The sequence below is a fragment of the Salmo trutta genome, chromosome 1 (assembly GCF_901001165.1).
Source record: "Salmo trutta chromosome 1, fSalTru1.1, whole genome shotgun sequence".
Classification (NCBI taxonomy): Eukaryota; Metazoa; Chordata; class Actinopteri; order Salmoniformes; family Salmonidae; genus Salmo; species Salmo trutta.
In genome coordinates this window covers 51,803,209-51,824,656 of record NC_042957.1, presented here as the reverse complement: position 1 = coordinate 51,824,656, position 21,448 = coordinate 51,803,209, and the positions used below count along the sequence as shown (strand labels likewise).

General features: G+C 45.5%; 2 protein-coding genes across 2 annotated transcripts in view; both read right to left on the bottom strand.

The window, feature by feature from the left end:
- The window catches only part of LOC115199319 (sphingosine 1-phosphate receptor 2), a 34,795-nt gene extending 29,541 nt beyond the window's left edge, over positions 1–5,254 (bottom strand). Inside the window, exon 1 of the mRNA XM_029761885.1 lies at positions 4,477–5,254. The gene's annotated coding sequence lies outside the window, so the exon portion shown is untranslated. The remainder of the gene's footprint in view (positions 1–4,476) is intronic.
- LOC115194501 (cysteine-rich, acidic integral membrane protein-like) overlaps positions 54–21,448 on the bottom strand; it is a 26,283-nt gene continuing 4,888 nt past the window's right edge. Inside the window, exon 2 of the mRNA XM_029754275.1 lies at positions 54–482. Coding sequence (XP_029610135.1) covers positions 54–482 — 429 coding nt within the window. The remainder of the gene's footprint in view (positions 483–21,448) is intronic.

Sequence of the window (21,448 nt, the reverse complement as noted above, 5' to 3'; positions counted from 1 at the left end):
CTGTCATGTCTGCCTGGTTACACCTGTGGGATGCTGCTGTCATGTCTGCCTGGTTACACCGTGTGGATGCTTGCTGTCATGTCTGCCTGGTTACATTGTGTGGATGCTGCTGTCATGTCTGCCTGGTTACACTGTGTGGATGCTGCTGTCATGTCTGCCTGGTTACACCGTGTGGATGCTGCTGTCATGTCTGCCTGGTTACACTGTGTGGATGCTGCTGTCATGTCTGCCTGGTTACACCGTGTGGATGCTGCTGTCATGTCTGCCTGGTTACACCGTGTGGATGCTGCTGTCATGTCTGCCTGGTTACACCGTGTGGATGCTGCTGTCATGTCTGCCTGGTTACACCGTGTGGATGCTGCTGTCATGTCTGCCTGGTTACACCGTGTGGATGCTGCTGTCATGTCTGCCTGGTTACACCGTGTGGATGCTGCTGTCATGTCTGCCTGGTTACACCGTGTGGATGCTGCTGTCATGTCTGCCTGGTTACACTGTGTGGATGGTTGACTGCTGGTGTGTTGGAGCTGCTAACAGCGGCACTCCAGGACTCCGTCACTTGGGCCAGAGATGAGTGTGTGAAGTGAACATGTGTGAAGAGGGTTGGCAGAGGTCAGTGGCGGCGTGGCGGGTTTTGTTCTAGTGTAATGAGCCGTGAGGTCACATGATCCCAAAGCAGACGGCCAGTCGCCTGGATCAGGTTGTGTCTCTCTCCAGCCTGTCGGCCAGCCCCCCTCCCCCCCGGTAGCACACCCCCACAACATCCCCATCTCACACCTGATATTATTCTCCACCTACATACACAGAGTACACCAAACATTAAGAACACCTCCCCCCCTTTACCCTCAGAACAGACTCAGTTCATCAGAGCATGGACTCTACAAGGTGTCCAAAGAGTTCCACAGGGATGCTGGCCCATGTTGACTCCAATGCTTCCCACAGTTGTGTCAAGTTGGCTGGTTGTCCTTTGAGTGGTGGACCATTCTTGATACACACAGCAAACTGTTTAGCGTGAAAAGCACAGCAGTGTTGTAGTTCTTGACACAAACCGGTGCGCCTGGCACCTACTACCATACCCTGTTCAAAGGCACTTCAATCTTGTGTCTTTCCCATTGACCCTCTGAATGACACGCATACACAATCCATGTCTCAACTATCTCAAGGCTTAAAAATCCTTCTTTAACCTGTCTCCTCCCCTTCATCTACATTGATTGAAGTGGATTTAACAAGTGACATCAATAAGGGATCATAGCTTTCACCTGGATTCACCTGGTCAGTCTATGTCATGGAAGGAGTAGGTGTTCATAATGTTTTGTACATTCAGTGTATGTCCCTCTCCCACCCACCACCCCTCTCAAATTATGTTATCATGGAGAAATGTTTGCTTGTCTTTATTTGGTGCTTTTTGTCTGTAGTGGCTCCCATGTGCATCTGAGCATTCAGTTAGTTTAGCACTCTGTTGCCATTGGTTAAGCATGAGCTAATGTCATCAGGAGCGTTTAACATTTTAGGAGAGGCTTAATGACCAGCACACTGAAGAGAGTGATCTGAGAGAGAGAGAGAGAGAGAGTGATCTGAGGAGAGAGAGAGAGAGAGAGAGAGAGAGAGAGAGAGAGAGAGAGAGAGAGAGAGAGCTGAGGAGAGAGAGAGAGAGAGCTGAGGAGAGAGAGAGAGAGAGCTGAGGAGAGAGAGAGAGAGAGCTGAGGAGAGAGAGAGAGCTGAGGAGAGAGAGAGAGAGAGCTGAGGAGAGAGAGAGAGAGAGCTGAGGAGAGAGAGAGAGCTGAGAGAGAGAGCGAGCTGAGCTGAGGAGAGAGAGAGAGAGCTGAGAGGGAGCGAGAGAGAGCTGAGAGGGAGGGAGAGAGAGCTGAGAGGGAGGGAGAGAGAGAGCTGAGAGGGAGCGAGAGAGAGAGAGCTGAGAGGGAGGGGAGAGAGAGGAGAGAGGGAGGGAGCGGAGAGAGAGAGAGCTGAGAGGGACGCGAGAGAGAGAGAGCTGAGAAGGGAGCGAGAGAGGAGGCTGAGAGGGAGCGACGAGAGAGAGCTGGAAGGGAAGCTAGAGTAGAGGCTGAGAGGGAGAGAGAGAGAGCTGAGAGGGAGCGAGAGAGAGAGCTGAGAGGGAGCTGAGAGAGAGAGCTGAGAGAGAGCTGAGAGAGCGAGCTGAGAGAGCGAGCTGAGAGAGATGAGAGAGAGAGCTGAGAGAGATGAGAGAGAGAGCTGAGAGAGATGAGAGAGAGAGCTGAGAGAGATAGCTGAGAGAGATGAGAGAGAGAGCTGAGAGGGAGCGAGAGAGAGAGCTGAGAGGGAGCGAGAGAGAGAGCTGAGAGGGAGCGAGAGAGAGAGCTGAGAGGGAGCGAGAGAGAGAGCTGAGAGGGAGCGAGAGAGAGAGCTGAGAGGGAGCGAGAGAGAAAGCTGAGAGGGAGCGAGAGAGAAAGCTGAGAGGGAGCGAGAGAGAAAGCTGAGAGGGAGCGAGAGAGAGAGCTGAGAGGGAACGCGAGAGAGAGCTGAGAGAGAGCTGAGAGAGCGAGCTGAGAGAGATGAGAGAGAGAGCTGAGAGAGAGAGCGAGAGAATGATGGATGGGTGTTTTTATCAGGGTAATAAAACACTAGTCCCTCCTCCTTATCAGCTTATCTCAGTGTTTCTCTTACCCATGAATAGATTACCGACACCCTCATTCTGTGTGGGTGTGCAAGGTGTTTTTGCATAATGCTATTCTTTCAAAGAGCATTAACGTGCAGGTTGCGTTATGCTTTTCATGGTCAGCGTGACCCAAAACTGTGCTCCTAACAAACACTAGTTCATTCATCTTGTCCAAGGAGCAGAATGGGTCATAAACGCACAACAGTCACCTACATCCATACAACCCAGATAATTATGACATATCTTGTTCCACACATCTTAATCCACATGTTCAACACGCTGAACTGTAATGTGAAGCCGTGTCAGAGGAAGAGTCCAGCCACCCAGGTCATAGACTGTTCTCTCTGCTACCGCCCGGCAAGCAGTACCGATGCACCAGGTCCGGAAACAAAACATCTTTCACGCCCAAGCCATAAGACTGCTAAATATTTAACCAAATTTCTACATTGAACCTTTTGCACGCTCTTTTGACTCATCACATACGCTGCTGCTACTGTTTATTATCTATCCTGTTGCCTAGTAACTTTATCCATACCTATAATACATATCCAGCTCAATGACCTCGTACCCCTGCACCTCGACTCAGTACTGGTACCCAGTGTATATAGCCAAGTTATCGTTACTCATTGTCTATTTTTTCCTTGTTATCATTTTCTTCCTATAATTTGTAAATGTTTCTCTCTTCATTGTTGGAAAGGGCCCGTAGACTACACCTGTAGTTTACAAAGCATGGGAACAAATAAACTTTGATTTGATTTTGTAGTCAGTTCAGACCTCAGCATATAATACACGTACAGATAGGTTAGCTTAATGTAATGGTCTGTGAAAGTGTGCAGCAAGTAGGTCAGGGCTTTTACAGTCTATTTATGAACAGTTTATCTTTCTTTTAAGATAAAACTGAACAGTGTTGCTAAAAAAATATATATTAGCCTTTATTGATTTTGGAACACTTGAAAACATGTTAGAATGGAAATCAGGTTTAATCCACCAGGCGCTGGGGACCCGGATCGCGCGAATGCCCACCACGCAGCTCCACTCCGGTGAGATGGTATAATGGAATCTTTTGTTTTATTAAAACATCCTTTCAGGACAATGCGCCCTTTACAGTGCCGGATGAGCGGACCTCGACAACACCGGAGGGGGGAACAGCGGGTCTTGGAACCGCTACAAGACGTATAGGAGTCCCCTGCGAAGCTAAAGCCAGGGGACCACACCCCCCTCGACAAAGTACAATACACATAGAGCAGCAGTGAATCCGCCAGCAGCGGGCACCGTGGCTTGTTAATATTTAATGGATCATGTTCCTCATTAAACACAACGTTCCAAAACATCTGTTATTCTCGGAGAATAAAAAACAATACATTTATTGAGGGATCATTTTCTGGTTGTTTGATTAACCATATCCATCCTTGAGGAACACTGAACAAGGCATCACCCAAGACACCCATAAGCTTCTCTTAGAATTTGTGTGTGGTTTCCTTTTGCGTTATATACTTTGTACATATTAGATAACCTCTCTACACGTTTGACTGCATCCTGGTAATCATTCACGCTGCCCAATTCTAATATCACCAAGGTTACTTAAACAATCCCGTGTGATTAGACGTCAGTGGTTGCCACTAAATACCGTGCAATTGGTCTTTGGGTAGGTTAATTTAAAATAAGAAACTATATCTTCCCAAAGTGGGCGAAGTTCATAACCGCCCTCCCTCGTGTGTTGCAGACTCGCTGCACATTGTTCATTGATTGATAGTTTCTTTGTTTTTCAACGACGGCACGTGTAGAGTGTACACTCGCCACAATCGTACAATTTGGCTGGTAGATCTACACATGAAACCACTTACCCCATGTGCGAAGTCGGCGGGTGCAGCAAAACCAAAGTAGGCCGATGTAGTTGTGGTTGTTGTCGACAAAGTTGTATCATGTGGCTACCTATCTCCAAATCAAATGCATTTTCAAAATTTCACTTGATTTGTGAGCGCTGTCTTCTTCTGGGTCGAGGGTAAAATGATGACAATCAAAAGTTCCGATGACGACAGGACAGTGTTTCCCGTCTGGTCATAGGTAAATCCATAGCTGGAACTACTCTTCCTCCAAAAAAATGAAATACTGCGAAGACTGAATGAATCCCAATGCAAAATATTTTAAAGACGATGCCTGAGACTTTTCGTTAGGCTCATACTTTCTCCTTTGTTGCTCTATTCCCAGTGTCCGTGTGGTTGTTCCTTCTCTAACTCGGAGAACAACAGCTCCACAGGCTATGGAACAACAGGGAGGCGCGCGCACATTACGCGCCGGTCACACACATATTTCCTCAAACCAACTGTCGAAACGTCCTACTACAGAATAGGAACACCAGTCCCGTTTTTCGGCTAATGGTTTTCACTTATAATATTCAGATAAAACCCTCTACCTTTATTCATAGTCACTAATTAGACTTACAGGATAACAGATAGCATTTTCATTGTGAGTTTTTCTCTGTCCAGTGTACAAATGAAGTCCAGATGTTTTAGTCTTTAATCTTCCACCACCTCACTTCCGGAGCCCTCGCGCTCCCTGGATGAACGTGCTTCTCCAAATCTAAACGCCTGAGACCAGAGGAGTCTTCCCGACTGACTACAGTACTAGAAATACCGTCTCTGGCATACAGGCTATTAATATACTGAAGAATGTCAGTGTTTCCCATTCATTATTTCAATTAGATTTTACTATAAGGGAAGTTTTTGGGGGGGAAAGGCATTTGCATTTCCACTTTGATATGTCTCATAGCTAAACATGTAAATAAGCGTTGAGTCAGTTGTTCATGTTGACTCATTCTTGTTTTTGTTTTTAATCTATGCATCATGGCATTTGGTCTGCTGTCAGTCATGAAGGCAGGGCAGAGTTGAGTATGGGCATGTTCTGTCAGTCATTAACAAGCCAGAAGTCTACGGTGATGAAGAGTGACATCAATGTAATGGTGTTGTATACGGCAGACCAGAGACCACATGACACGTTACACACATCTTGGTGGCAAATGAAACTAGGAAATGAAACGCACACAGATGAAACATAAAGTCCATAAACTGTCTGCTTTCTCCCCCTGTGTTGGTGAGTGAGTTGAGAGTGAATAGAGCTGCATAGTAAGAGAGACATGCAGTGATTGGGCAACCCCCCACCCACCAACTGTAGTCATCCTTTCACCTTTCTTCCTTCCACCACTCCTCCTCCACCAGCTGCGTGGGAGGTGTTCTCTCAGAAGCGGGGAAATTGTGAAATTATCTTGAATAGAAACACACTGTATATTTGGGAGAAATGAAAAAGAGACTCAAAGTAAACGTTCTGTTTCTCTGGAAACTGAGAGAGGCTATTCAACATGTGGGCGTACCTACCCTCTAAGGTGCCAATACTTTTCGTACCTCCATGTCAATGACGTCATCCACTTAAGCGTTGGCAGTTTGAATGGACAGTGAGTAATCTGGATGTCTAGCAAGCACTCATTATGGACTGACTGCACATTGTCAGGGAGTTTATGATGGGACAAGACGTTTGAGAGAGAGTGCACTGCAGAGCCTCACAGAGGAGAGAGTAACCCCCAACCTTGCAGCTCCCACTTTGCTCAAGGGAGTGGTCAAGAGCCCTGACCTTACTTCCTGTTGGGGCCACTCACAAGCATTCCATTGTCTGTGAGAATGTGACTGGGCTCTTGAGACTCCCCACATCTGGCAGCTGTTATTACGGCCCCTGCATGGTGAAACATCTGTTGATGTGCCCTTGAGCAAAGCTCAACCCTAATTTCTCCTGTAAGTCACTTTGGATAAGAATGTCTGCTAAATGACAAAACAAATGTAAATATAAAGTGTCTTTCTTGTAAGTGAACATGGATTGTTGTGACGCAGTCTGTGGTTACCTGACTTGTTTCTAGACCTATGTAGTTATGTGAGAGTGAGAGAGAGCGAAAGACAGACAGACATTCAGAGAAACAAACCATTTCTTGTAATGTCTAGCAAGCAGACCTGTGGCAGAAAAAGTTGTATTTTGTAGTTACTAGAAAATACCAACTTTTCAAATACTCGAGGTAGTCCAACAGTAGTCAGATATAGAAAATCAACTACAGGCAATTATTTCCTTTGATATTCAAATATAGGTCTCAGAAAAACGAATCACTTTTGAAAGTATTTTAAATACCTCTCAGAAAAACACATAATATTTTAAGGTATTTTATGTGCAAGTTATTAAAATACATACAGTTGAAGTGAGAAGTTTACATAAACTTAGGTTGGAGTCATTAAAACTCGTTTTTCAACCACTCCACAAATTTCTTGTTAACAAACTATAGTTTTGGCAAGTCGGTTAGGACATCTACTTTGTGCATGACACAAGTCATTTTTCCAACAATTGTTAACAGACAGATTATTTCACTTATAATTTACTGTATCACAATTACAGTGGGTCAGAAGTTGACATACACACTAGGTTGACTGTGCCTTTAAACAGCTTGGAAAATTCCAGAAAATGATGTCATGGCTTTAGAAGCTTCTGATAGGCTAATTGACATAATTTGAGTCAATTGGAGGTGTACCTGTGGATGTATTTCAAGGCCTACCTTCAAACTCAGTGCCTCTTTGCTTGACCTCATGGGAAAATCAAAGAAATCAGCCAAGACCTCAGAAAAGAAATTGTAGACCTCCACAAGTGTGGTTCATCCTTGGGAGCAATTTCCAAACGCCTGAAGGTACCACATTCCTCTATACAAACAATAGTACACAAGTATAAACATCATGGGACCACGCAGCCGTCATACCACTCAGGAAGGAGATGCGTTCTGTCTCCTAGAGACAAATGTACTTTGGTGCGAAAAGTGCAAATCAACCTTGTGAAGATGCTGGAAAAAAACGAGTCCTATATCGACATAACCTGAAAGGTCGCTCAGCAAGGAAGAAGCCACTGCTCCAAAACCACCATAAAAAAACTGACTACGGTTTGCAACTGCACATGGGGATAAAGATCGTACTTTTTGGTGAAATGTCCTCTGGTCTGATGAAACAAAAATAGAACTGTTTGGCCATAATGACCATCATTATGTTTGGAGGAAAAATGGGGAGGCTTGCAAGCCGAAGAACACCATTCCAACCGTAAAGCACGGAGGTGGCAGCATCATGTTGTGGGGGTGCTTTGCTGCAGGAGGGACTGGTGCACTTCACAAAATAGATGGCGTCATGAGGCAGGAAAATTATGTGGATATATAGAAGCAACATCTCAAGACATCAGTCAGGAAGTTTAAAGCTTGGTCGCAAATGGGTCTTCCAAATGGACAATGACAACAAAGTCAAGGTATTGGTTGGAGTGGCCATGACAAAGCCCTGACCTCAATCCTATAGAACATTTGTGGGCAGAACTGAAAAAGCATGTGCGAGCAAGGAGGCCTACAAACCTGACTCAGTTAGACCAGCTCTGTAAGGAGGAATGGGCCAAAATTCACCCAACTTATTGTGGGAAGCTTGTGGAAGGCTATCCGAAACGTTTGACCCAAGTTAAACAATTTAAAGGCAACACTACCAAATACTAATTGAGTGTATGTAAACTTCTGACCCACTGGGAATGTGATGAAAGAAATAAAATCTGAAATAAATCGTTCTCTTTACTATTATTCTGGCATTTCACATTCTTAAAATAAAGTGGTGATCCTAACTGACCTAAGACAGGGCATTTTTACTAGGATTAAATGTCATGAATTGTGAAAACTGAGTTTAAATGTATTTGTCTAGGTGTATGTAAACTTCCAACTTCAACTGTATACTGAACAAAAATATAAACGCAACATCCAACGATTTTACTGAGTTACAGTTTATATAAGGAAATCAGTCAATTGAAATAAATTCATTAGGCCTTAATTATTGGATTTAGCATATTTAAAACTAGCAAGCAAAATGTCCCATTGAGTAAGAGCAGATATTGGGACTCCTCAACTCATCTCCATACCTCCTCTCAGACCCAACAAGGCAGAGTGGTATTAGAGGATCTGAGGATCTGAATTTCCTTTGTTTCTACTTTTAGATGCTGGCCAGCCTTCACTAGGGAAGTCATCACAGCAGTCAAGCGTAACTGTTCTCATGCTCTATTTCAGTGAAAGGGGAATTTCCATGGCTAAATGGTATACATTTAACCTATTTTCTACGGTGTTTACAGATGCAAGGATGTTGTCAACATCGTGTATGGGAATTTCAATTAGGGTTAAACTGGTCTGCACAAAGAGCAGGCGAGACAATACTAAGAAAATATTCTGCTACTGTTCTATTCTGCATGAGGATTGCTGGGTGAAATCCACTGTATATTCCTGTTAATATTACCTTGTTTTGATTTGAAATAGAGATGTAAAGAGAAATGCAGGGGAAGGATCTCTTACATCACTTCCTCTTCTGAAGTCAGAGAGCAGCTCCACAAAGCCGGGACAAAAGCCTTCCTCTTTCCGCCACAGATGCTTCAAAGTACCCAAAGTTAGACTTTATATTTTTAGCACTGTGAATTTTTCTTAAGTCATGTGCATCTGTAACCCGTTCTTGTGATACAATGAGACCTGATGGTCACAATGACATGCATAATGATACTCTGAGTATTCACATTCAGGTCAAAGGATGTGGAAATGATTTTGGTTCTGCAACACTTTTGTCACCGTAAGTCTCCAGAGCGACATATTTCTCAACTGATGATTGATACAGAAGGGGTGCAGGGTAATTTTTGCCTTAGCTCATGGCCTCATTTTAGTTTAGGTTCACCAGTAACATTTCTAGCGCAAATATGCTTTACCACAAAGCAGTTATACTATATACAATACTCCTATTTTTGGTTCTATCTTGGTACTAGGGTAGTGCTGCAAACAGTCAGAACATGAGAGAACAGGACACAGCTGAAGGGGCTTTGCATGCTTGCATGTGACCGTGGTGGTTCAGCACCATATTCTGCACCCTATTTTATGAATACAGCATAGGGCATGTTCTGAGAATTGTCAATATGAGTTCTGGATGTTCAAATCAATAGTGTTACTGTAGATGAACAGGCATCCCAGCCAGAGGCCTCAGCTACAGCTGCTTCCAGCCACTCTGAAAAATCACTAAACCTGTGCCATTAACCATCAGTAAGTATCCTGAGGTGCTGTGTGATTCAATCAATGGAGCAATGGGACCGAGTGGCGCAGCAGTCTAAGGCACTAGTGCTAGAGGCGTCACTACAGACCCGGGTTTGATACCGGCTGTATCACAACCGGCCTTGATCGGGAATCCCATAGCGCGGCACACAATTGGCCCAGCGTCGTCCGTGTTAGGGGAGGGTTTTGGCCAGGGTAGGCCGTCATTGTAAATAAGAATTTGTTCTTAACTGACTTGCCTAGTTAAATAAAGGTTAAATAAACAAATTAAGACAGCAGGCTGTGTGTGCTGCTGGTTGTAGAGGAGGTGTGTGTGTGTGTGTGTTTCATTGCCGGGTGTTTTTGTTCCCCCCATACCCCTTAACAGACAGAGTAAACATTGTCGCTTGGACGTCTGCTGATCTTCTCCTCTCTCCAAATCACCCATTAGTGGCTTAAGTGTTGGTCATGCCACATGTCTCTCTCCCTCTCTCTCTGTCTCTGTCTGTCTGTCTGTCTGTCTGTCTGTCTGTCTGTCTGTCTGTCTGTCTGTCTGTCTGTCTGTCTGTCTGTCTGTCTGTCTGTCTGTCTGTCTGTCTGTTGTTCACAGGTTATGTGGTAAAACAGGTCCCCCTGCTCCCCTCCTCTATAAATACCTCAAGTGTTACCTTCCCCTCTTATCTCTAACCTGATCTCCTAGTGTTCTCTTACCTACACAGTAGACTTGTAGTTGTTAGAAACATTTGATCTCTTCGTTGTGGGGTGAGGTTCACCTCATTGTCCACACCACATGGAGGGCGCTTTGTTTCCCCCCACACAAATGAAACCGTATGTGCTTTTGTTAGTTATGTACATGATGTGTACATGAAGCCATGTGAAGCCACTTATAACACCAGATTTCATTACAGGCACATTGTTATTATACATATTTTATAACTGCCAGGCCTTCTTGTACCCATCTTCTGTTTGCTTCCTGTGTGTCCTTTGTTAGTGTTTTCTCTGTGTGTCTTTGTGTTTTCTCTGGCTGTGTGAGGGAGTCTCTCTGAATCTATATGATCTGTCTATTTCTTTTCCTAGCAGAGCTCTCTGTGGGTATGAGACGTCTCCGTGGTGCAGTGGATCTCAGTGTGGAGTCAATGTTAAAGGGTTCCCTTCTGCCCAGGAATCTCAGTTACCTCGATTATTATAGCCTGGACTCAATAGACTGTTCCCATGTTCCACTTTATTCATATGTGTGAGTGTGTGGATGTGTTGTTGTGGGTCTGTGTGTTGGTTACTCTACTGGTGTATTGGGCCATATCTATTATGTTCCATTCAGTGTGTGTGACTCTGCCATCACCTCTCTCCCTCTGACAGGGTGGAGAAAGAAATGAGGAGGGCAGGGAGGTCCAGAGAGCTCCATGGTGAGGGACGGTATGGACACAGGGATTGGGAGATGAGGGACACGAGGTAGGGGTTGGGGGGCATGGGTTTTGGGGCTTCCTGGAGCTTAGGACCTGTGTTTACAGAGCCTTGCTGACGTACCAGTAGGAAAACACATTCTCTTTCCGCACATTCATTATTAAACTAGGCTCTATGAACATGATAACTCAGAGATAATGTTTTCCAAAACAGGACCTGTCATTTATGCTGTCATACAACTCTTGTCAGTCAGCTTAGATTCTCCTTCTCTGTGTGTGTCTGGTTGAAACACAAGTAAATGTACATAGCGGAGGAGGCTGGTCATTGGAAACATTTAACATTTTTAGATACATCTATGAGAAATATCTGTTTAAAAACACTGCTCTGAAATGGTCTAATCTCAATAGCATCCCCATCATGTGAGGATGGCTATTTTTAGTCCTCCTCTAGAAACACACTGTTTTAAAAAAAATTTAAACAACGTCAGTAGACACTCTATAAGTATGGCATACCACATAGGACAAATTAACAGATAACCAATCAGATGTCTTGCAGTAGCAATTGACATCTTTCCCATCCAATCAAAGGGTTGAATAAACTCTCATACTGTAGGCATGTGCGATTCGGGTGATTTTGATGAAGAACTGATTAACATTTTCAAGGCCAGCTAAGATGCTATAGCAAGCATGTTTCACATTAGAGTTATTAACTACCAAAAGGCAAGCCTTTGTGATTTTTTTAATTGGGGTGCCACTATGCACACATGAGCTTGTCAGCTATCTACTAGCCAGCTCTGGTCCAGGGCGTTACTTACGTGCGAGATGTAAACAAATAATTCCTAACAACTGGAATAATAATAGATGCATTTCCCCAGTCATTTTCACCTGTCCTCCTCAACTTCTCAAGTCTAAAACAGGCATGAGCAGCAAGCACAGATAAACAGGAACAACAGACTGAGTTTAGGAGTCAGTTAAGCGTGAGAGGTGACAGTCATGGATGGGCTCTATTATATTCCGAAGCATCAGAGAGGACAAGGGAAAAATCTGAACCACATGGCAGCCATCAGTGTCTCCCCTTGTCATTGGTGGGAGAAACCCAACACTGACATTTCCAGATAATTATTTGACCTGTGTGTGAGTTCAAATGCTTAATATACTCGCAGGTTAGATCAATGGTTATGGCGGTGTGCCTTTCTCTCCCCATGTGTGTGTGTGTCTGTTTGTGCACGTATGGGTGTGTGTATGTGTGGGTGTTTGATGTGTAAGATTGTCACTGAATAGTGTTTTGCATGTTCTCCCACTCCAGCTGTGCAACATCTGGACCCATAGGTTGACCTGCAGTAGTAGCCTACTAACTGGATGGGCAGTCGTAGAGACAGCTACAGTTGAAGTGGGAAGTTTACATACACCTTAGCCAAATAGATTAAACTCAGTTTTTCACAATTCCTGACATCTAATCCAAGTAAAAATGCCCTGTTTTAGGTCAGTTAGGGTCACCACTTTATTTTAAGAATGTGAAATGTCAGAATAATAGTAGAGAGAATTATTTATTTCAGCTTTTATTTATTTCATCACATTCCCAGTGGGTCAGAAGTTTACATACACTGAATTAGTATTTGGTAGCATTGCCTTTAAATTGTTTAACTTGGGTCAAACATTTTGTGTAGCCTTCCACAAGCTTCCCACATACGTTGGGTGAATTTTGGCCCATTCCTCCTGACAGAGCTGGTGTAACTGAGTCAGGTTGCAGGCCTCCTTGCTCACACACGCTTTTTCAGTTCTGCCCACAAATTTTCTATAGGATTGAGGTCAGGGCTTTGTGATGGCCACTCCAATACCTTGACTTTGTTGTCCAAAAGCCATTTTGCCACAACTTTGGAAGTATGCTTGGGGTCATTGTCCATTTGGAAGACCCATTTGCGACCAAGCTTTAACTTCCTGACTGACGTCTTGAGATGTTGCTTCAATATATCCACATAATTTTCCTGCCTCATGATGCCATCTATTTTGTGAAGTGCACCAGTCCCTCCTGCAGCAAAGCACCCCCACAACATGATGCTGGCACCTCCGTGTTTCACGATTAGGATGGTGTTCTTCGGCTTGCAAGCGTCCCCATTTTTCCTCCAAACATAACGATGGTCATTATGGCTAAACAGTTCTATTTTTGTTTCATCAGACCAGAGGACATTTCACCAAAAAGTACGATCTTTGTCCCCATGTGCAGTTGCAAACCATAGTCTGTTTTTTTTTATGGCAGTTTTTGGAGCAGTGGCTTCTTCCTTGCTGAGCGGCCTTTCAGGTTATGTCAATATAGGACTCGTTTTACTGTGGATATAGATACTTTTGTACCTGTTTCCTCCAGCATCTTCACAAGGTCCTTTGCTGTTGTTCTGGGATTGATTTGCACTTTCACACCAAAGTACGTTCATCTCTAGGAGACAGAACGCGTCTCCTTCCTGAGCAGTATGACAGCTGCGTGGTCCCATGGTGTTTATACTTGCGTACTATTGTTTGTACAGAGGAACGTGGGTACCTTCAGGCGTTTGGAAATTGCTCCCAAGGATGAACAAGAATTGTGGAGGTCTACAATTTTTTCTGAGGTTCTTGGCTGATTTCTTTTGATTTTCCCATGATGTCAAGCAAAGAGGCACTGAGTTTGAAGGTAGGCCATGAAATACCTCCACAGGTACACCTCCAATTGACTCAAATGATGTCAATTAGCCTATCAGAAGCTTCTAAAGCCATCATTTTCTGGAATTTTCCAAGCTGTTTAAAGGCACAGTCAACTTAGTGTATGGAAACTTCTGACCCACTGGAATTGTGATACAATGAGTTATAAGTGAAATAATCTGTCTGTAAACAATTGTTGAAAAATGACTTGTGTCATGCACAAAGTAGATGTCCTAACCGACTTGCCAAAACTATAGTTTGTTAACAAGAAATTTGTGGAGTGGTTGAAAAATGAGTTTTAATTACTCCAACCTAAGTGTATGTTTACCGTCAGACTTCAACTGTACATGCGTACTCAGATAAAAGAGAAAGAAATTGGAGCACAGATGTTTCACAGCATTGGCACAGCTCAGCAGGACACCCTGAAGAAAGGAACGCTTGGGCTCCCCAAATGCACTCATGCAGACTGTTGCTACCCTGAAGATTTTGGGAAGGAGAGGGTGGAGGGTGGTGTTTTGGAGGATAGTAAATGATGTGTGAGGATGGGGGACCTGAGGGAGTTGGGTGAAAAAGGTGAAAATAGGGTAAGGAAATAGAGGAAGGATGGATGGATGGATGCAGAGGAGTTGAAAGAAGTGGGTCAGTAGAGGGTAAAATAAGCTTTCGGTAACATTGCACGCACACTGCGGGTTGTTTACCTGAGAGATAGAGCAGAGGATCAGTGTGTGTGTGTGTGTGGTGTGTGTGTGTGTGTGTGTGTGTGTGTGTGTGTGTTGTGTATGTGCATGTCTTTCTCACTTCGTGTATTTGTGGACAGGGATGACTGCATGCAGGATTTGTTTATATAAGTGTGTTTACAAAAGAGTGTTTTGCCCCGACACGTCTCCACTTCCTTATCTTCTATCCTCTCCGGGCAGGAATTGACTGGTTGACTGCTGGGGTCAATGTTGGAGTCATCAGATAACAAGGATCAGGGTCAGGCCATAACAAGAGCACAGCTTTAATCTCTCTCTCTCTCTCTCTCTCTCTCTCTCTCTCTCTCCCTCTCTCTCTCTCTCTGCTGCCCAGACCAGACAAAAACCCCCTCTATGGCCCCCATGCACTTCCCCTTTTCACACTATTGTGCCGTCCTGAATCGTACTGTGCTGGCTCGGATATTTTTCTTCCACTTTGTCCCTCTCCAGCACAGTTCCGCAACTATGATGGTGGTACCAGGCCAGTGAGTACAGCTCGGCTCAGCTCAGTAGGTTAAAAGGAGTACTTCAGTTAGAGGGGAAAACTATGTGAAGATGACTAAGGGATACTGTGAGTGTGTGTGTGAGTGTGTGTCTATGTTTGCTTGTGTGACAGACAGAGTGACAGGGTGGTGGAATGTGCGCATCGTAAAAATAACAAGGCTGTGAAAGGAGATGACAGGGAGACAGTGGGGTCTAGATCTCACACCCTACCAACACAGCCTGGAGCAGTGCAGTCTACAGACAGCTCAGACACCCTACCACACAGCCTGGAGCAGTGCAGTCTACAGACAGCTCAGACACCCTACCAACACAGCCTGGAGCAGTGCAGTCTACAGACAGCTCAGACACCCTACCGACACAGCCTGGAGCAGTGCAGTCTACAGACAGCTCAGACACCCTACCAACACAGCCTGGAGCAGTTGCAGTCTACAGACAGCTCAGACACCCTACCGACACAGCCTGGAGCAGTGCAGTTACAGACAGCTCAGGACACCCCTACAAACAGCCTGGAGCAGTGCAGTCTACATGACAGCTCAGACACCCTACCAACACAGCCTGGAGCAGTGCAGTCTACAGACAGCTCAGGACACCCTACCGACACAGCCTGGAGCACAGTGCAGTCTACAGACAGCTCAGACATCCCTACCGACACAGCCTGGAGCATGCATCTAGCAGACAGCTCAGACACCCTACCGACACAGCCTGGAGCAGTGCAGTCTACGACAGCTCAGACACCCTACCGACACAAGCCTGGAGCAGTGCAGTCTACAGACAGCTCAGGACACCCTACCGACACAGCCTGGAACAGTGCAGTCTACAGACAGCTCAGACACCCTACCGACACAGCTGGAGCAATGCAGTTACAGACAGCTCAGACACCCTACCGACACAGCTGGAGCAGTGCAGTCTACAGACAGCTCAGACACCCTATCGACACAGCCTGGAGCAGTGCAGTCTACAGACAGCTCAAGACACAGCCCAGACATTCACAATCACCTAGACGAGGGAAATGGCCACAAGGACACCAATTGTCCAGCTGAGACCGTCCATGAAAAAGCTATTTCAGTTTTACCATCCATGTTCATGATCAGTTGATATATAAAATACAATTTTGCCTCCTTTTCAGTGCAGATTGGTCTTTTGATGTGCAGGTCTCGGCACTCAGCAGTTTGCCATGAAAGGGACCATGGTGTTAGCTAGCATCCACCAGGGATCTGGGAAGTGGTGTTGTTATTGTAAATCACAGTTGAACACACTTGAAATTGAGCAGAGATTTCCTGACTGTGCAGCGGTAGCTCCCCTGCTGATCACCACAACACACCACCACCACCACCCTGTGGCTGGTGCTTTGATCTCCTACACACTCTACACATTCTTCCCTTCTCCAATGTCACTTCCCTTCCCTCTCCCATGTTTATGAGGGGCTGGCAGACAGGAACTGAACACTGGTTCCAGTCGCCCCAGACCTCTGTCTTCACGGTCACCAGGGTCACCACAACGGTCACCCTGACAACCCACCGCTGCTGTTGGCCAAAAAGTGATGATCTTTTCCGACTCTCATTTTCATTTCACTCCTTTACGCAATCACAGGAGGGAGGGAAGGAGGGAAACGTATTGTGCAACATTGGAATCATCACACAGCATTGTAAATGTTTCATGGCCACCCATTTTCGCTCTCACATGAGATAGCGGCTATTTTCATAGTCAATAATGGCACTGTTTATTTTTTGCACGGAGGTCAGGAGTTTTTATAGCATGGGACGGTGGGAGATCATCTCTCTCTGTCTCCCTTTCTCTTCTCTCTCTCTCTCTCTCTCTCTCTCTCTCTCTCCTGCACTCTCCTCTCTCCTCTCCTCTCCTCCCCCTCTCTCTCTCTCTCACCTCTCCTCCTCTCTCTCTCTCCCCTCTCTCTCTCTCTCTCTCTCTCCCTCTCTCCCCTCTCTCTTCCCTCTCTCTCTCTCATCTCTCTCTCTCTCTCTCTCTCTCTCTCTTGCCTCTCTCTCTCTTTCTCTCCCGCCTCTCTCTCTCCTCACTCTCTCCTCCTCCCTCTCTCTCTCTCTCTCCTCTCTCTCCTCCTTTCTCCCTCTCCTCTCTCTCTGTCTACCTCTCTCTCTTTCTCTCTACCTGTCTCTCTCTCCTGCACTCTTTACTTCTCTCTCTCTCTCTCTCTCTCTCACTCTCCTCACTCCACCTTGTCTCCACAGTCGTCATCAGGTTGGGTCTGTTGTGTTGATTCTCCTTCTGGTTCCTGCGGCTGCTGCCTCCACTCCTCTTTCCTTCCCATGACCTGGTAACTGGGTGTTGAGACAGTGAGCAGGGAGCAGGAAGGCTGCAGACCAGAACAGGCCAGGCCAGGGGAGGGAGACCAGAGTGGAGGATGGATGATGGGGGATGGATGGAGGAGGGAAGGAGGGTTTTGGCAGAGTTTGGTGATGTTGATACAGCTGTGCCGTAATTACATTATGACCTCACCGGTCACATCCAATCAAAACTGAAATAACACGTCGGCCACAGCCAATCAAAACGCAAACACATTTGGCATTCAAGAAAAGGATGGAAGACTAGGAGCCCAAAAATAATAGGAAATTGAATGCCAGCACCCTTATTACATACACTATAGACACTACTGTATAAACACAATGTTAACTGTAAACACTCACCTATTACACAGTGTGCTCTAAATACTCAAAGCTAAGATTCCACCCACCATGGTCTACTTAAGCAATAAGGCTTGAGGAGGTGTGGTACATGGCCAATACCACGGCGAAGGGCTGTTCTTATGCACCAAGCAACGTGGAGTGCCTGGACACAGCCCTTAGCCGTGGTAAATTGACCATATATCACAAAACCCAGAGGTGCCTTATTGCTTTTATAAACTGGTTACCAACGTAATTATATACACTACCGTTCAAAAGTTTGGGGTCACTTAGATCCTTGTTTTCCATGAAAACACACATGAAATGAGTTGCAAAATTAATAGGAAATATAGTCAGACATTTTTTGTATTTATTTAGCCTTTATTTAAATATGACGGCCTACCAAAAGGCCTCCTGTGGGGACAAATAAATACAATATAAATGTAGGACAAAACACATCATGACAAGATAGACAACACAACACTACATAAAGAGAGACCTAAGACAACAACATAGCAAGGCAGCACCATGACAACACAGCATGGTAGAAGCACAACATAACAACAACATGGTAGAACACATGGTAGCAGCACAAAACATGGTACAAACATTATTGGGCACAGACAACAGCACAAAGGGCAAGAAGCTAGAGACAACAATACATCACACAACTGTCAGTAAGAGTGTCCATATTGAGTCTTTGAATGAAGAGATGGAGATAAAACAGTCCAGTTTGAGTGTTTGTTGCAGCTCGTTCCAGTCCCTAGCTGCAGCGAACTGAAAAGACGAGCGACCCCGAGATGGTGTGCTTTGGGGACATTTAACAGAATGTGACTGGCAGAACGGGTGTTGTATGTGGAGGATGAGGGCTGCAGTAGATATCTCAGATAGGGGGGAGTGAGGCCTAGGAGGGTTTTATGAATAAGCATCAACCAGCAGTAAAAATAAATGTTTTGCCGTACCTGTGATATACGGTCTGATATACCACTGCTGTCAGACAATCAGCATTCAGGGCTCGAACCACCCAGTTTATAATCAAAACTAACACCCTCGCCGTCTCACAATCATACTGAACATTGATGAGGAAACCTGACTCTGGCCATATTGCATTAATACGTCGATTTTCCCGCTGAAGCCCAGACCGACCGAGCCGACACTTTTCCAGCTTAAGTAGATGATGACAGATGAGCGGAGTGTGCCGCCATATATTGGATTTCTTATTGAATATATGATGGGAGTCACGGTGTCAAACAGAGCTGTCTGCCTGGCGTACACTGAGACTGAGGTTTCCACATGATGAAGATTGGAAGTAGTTTCATTTGTGAACCCACTTTCAGCCTCCGGGCCTGCCAGCTGGACCCTCTGGGTAGTATGATGTGAGTCATGCCATTAAATCCATGGCAAAAAAGTCAAAGCTAATCTAGGGCAGCAGATAGAACAGTCACTGAAACACACACACACCAGGAAGACTGGTTTGTTCATGAAAAGAGAACAGTTGCACATGGGACAGAGTTCATTGTGAGGAGGGCAGGCTGAGCAGAGCAGTCTCCCCCCCCCAAGGAATTATGGAAACTTCCCTCGCTAGGAATTTGGTGTGGCCTATGGGAAACGTAAGAGACAGGTGCCACATTAGATCCCTGTTAGAACCAAGCCTGTTCAGCCTCAGATTCCTGCTACACTACCCCATGAGCGGGAGGTGTGTGGGTGTGTGCATGCATGTGCGTGTGCGTGTGTGAGACTAACAAGCTGTGGTGGTATGGAAGTGTTTTGTGACCATGGACCGAGCTGTAATGCTGGAAAACATCCAGTGTTTATCTGGAAAGTCAGAGTTTGGCAACTGTGCAAGTGTCCTGAAGAATGCTCCATAAAGTGACGAACATCGCTGCTAGCTAACACAAAGAAAAGCTGGCTTAAATAAAGGCTCACACGAACCCCTCTTCCAGGGCTATCAGTGATCATGTTAAATTGAAGCAGATTTTGGTTGAGATAGTTTTACGACTCCATGGTGAAACTATAACAGCAACAGGCTTATAATGCTAATACGCTGTGGGTCTGCGTGGGTGTTGGTAACTTACTGGAGGGTTTGTCTTCTTTCTGTTGCGTAAGAGGCATTGGTGCTGACAATAACTTACTAGGCCACTGGTGTGACTCATTGAGAAACTGGTTCAAAGGGCAGAACAGTACACTAGATATACACTCTGGTCCTTTTTATTAGTACACTAACACACACACAACAAACACCTACAGGTGCATGCACAAACACGCACACACACAAACAAACTCATATGCAGTTGCTCAAGAGACTCTGTACACGTATAAGGTTACACATGTTTGCCTCTACGTACATGTGCATCCACAGCCAACAGAACAACGGTGTGGCTGATTCATTGTCTCAATGTGCGTACTGTTCAGTCTGAACTATTGTAATCAGTTGGCCTGTTACAAACCAGTCCACTTATCCTCTGCAGTCTTCAGCTGACTACTTGAGCCAGGGAAATGCTAGTTACCTAATCATGTGCAGTGTTGACCCCTTAGCTCAAATAACACAGTTGAACTGTAGGGTTCCATCTTTGAGAAAGATCTACCCTATAGGGATAGACTGGGGGAAGTGGAAAAAATGGTCAGTACTGGTCTACTTTTTTTTAGTTAACCTTTATTTAACTAGGCAAGTCAGTAAAGAAAAATTTGTATTTACAAATGACAACCTACCCCGGCCAAACCCAGACGACGCTGGGCCAATTATGCGCCAACCTATGGGACTCCCAATCACAGCCTGTAAAGGCTGTCGTCGGGAATAGAGGACCAAACACAGCAGGAATGTGGATGCTCATCTTGTATTTATTTTGAAATAAAGAGAACACCAAAATAACAAACAAAGAACGCACGAACAACAAAACAGTCTTGTCAGGCTCACACAGGCAAAACAAGAAACAATCTCCCACAACACCTAACCATTACCCATATATAGGACTCTCAATCAGAGGCAACGAGAAAGCACCTGCCTCCAATTGAGACTCCAACCCCCCCCCCCATCAACCTAAACATAGAAATACAATAGAACATAGACCAAAACCCGAAATAATAAATCAAACACCCTACTACATACACCACCACACCGAAACACAAACATACCCTCTGCCACATCCTGACCAAACTACAATAACAAATAATCCCCAAACTGGTCAGGACGTGACATTACCCCCCCCCTAAATGTGCAAACCCCAGATGCACATTACACACAAAAAAAACCCATAATCCCCAAAAATCCCCCTAAACTAAAGGGAGGGAAGGGAGGGTGGCTGCCGTCAACGCGGCACCTGTGCTACACCCCCCCTCCCCAACCCACCTAAACTGGAGGTGGTTCCGGCTCAGGCCTACTGCCCTCCAGACTGCAGACAGACTTGCTCAGTTCCGGGCCGTAGGCAGACTCCCCTCGTTCCGAATCGTAGGCAGACCCATTCCGTTCCCCGCTGTAAGCAGACTCATTTTGTACACAGTTAATCACATTTAGTTCCGGATCATCAACAGACTTACTCAGTTCCGGGTTGCTGATAGACTCCCTTGGTTCGGGGTCATAGGCAGACTCCCCCGGTTCCGGGTCATAGGCAGACTCCCCCGGTTCCGGGTCATAGGCAGACTCCCCCGGTTCCGGACTGCACACTGGTGCCGGATACTCTGGACTGCACACTGGTGCCGGATACTCTGGACTGCACACTGGTGCCGGATACTCTGGACTGCACACTGGTGCCGGATACTCTGGACTGCCACTG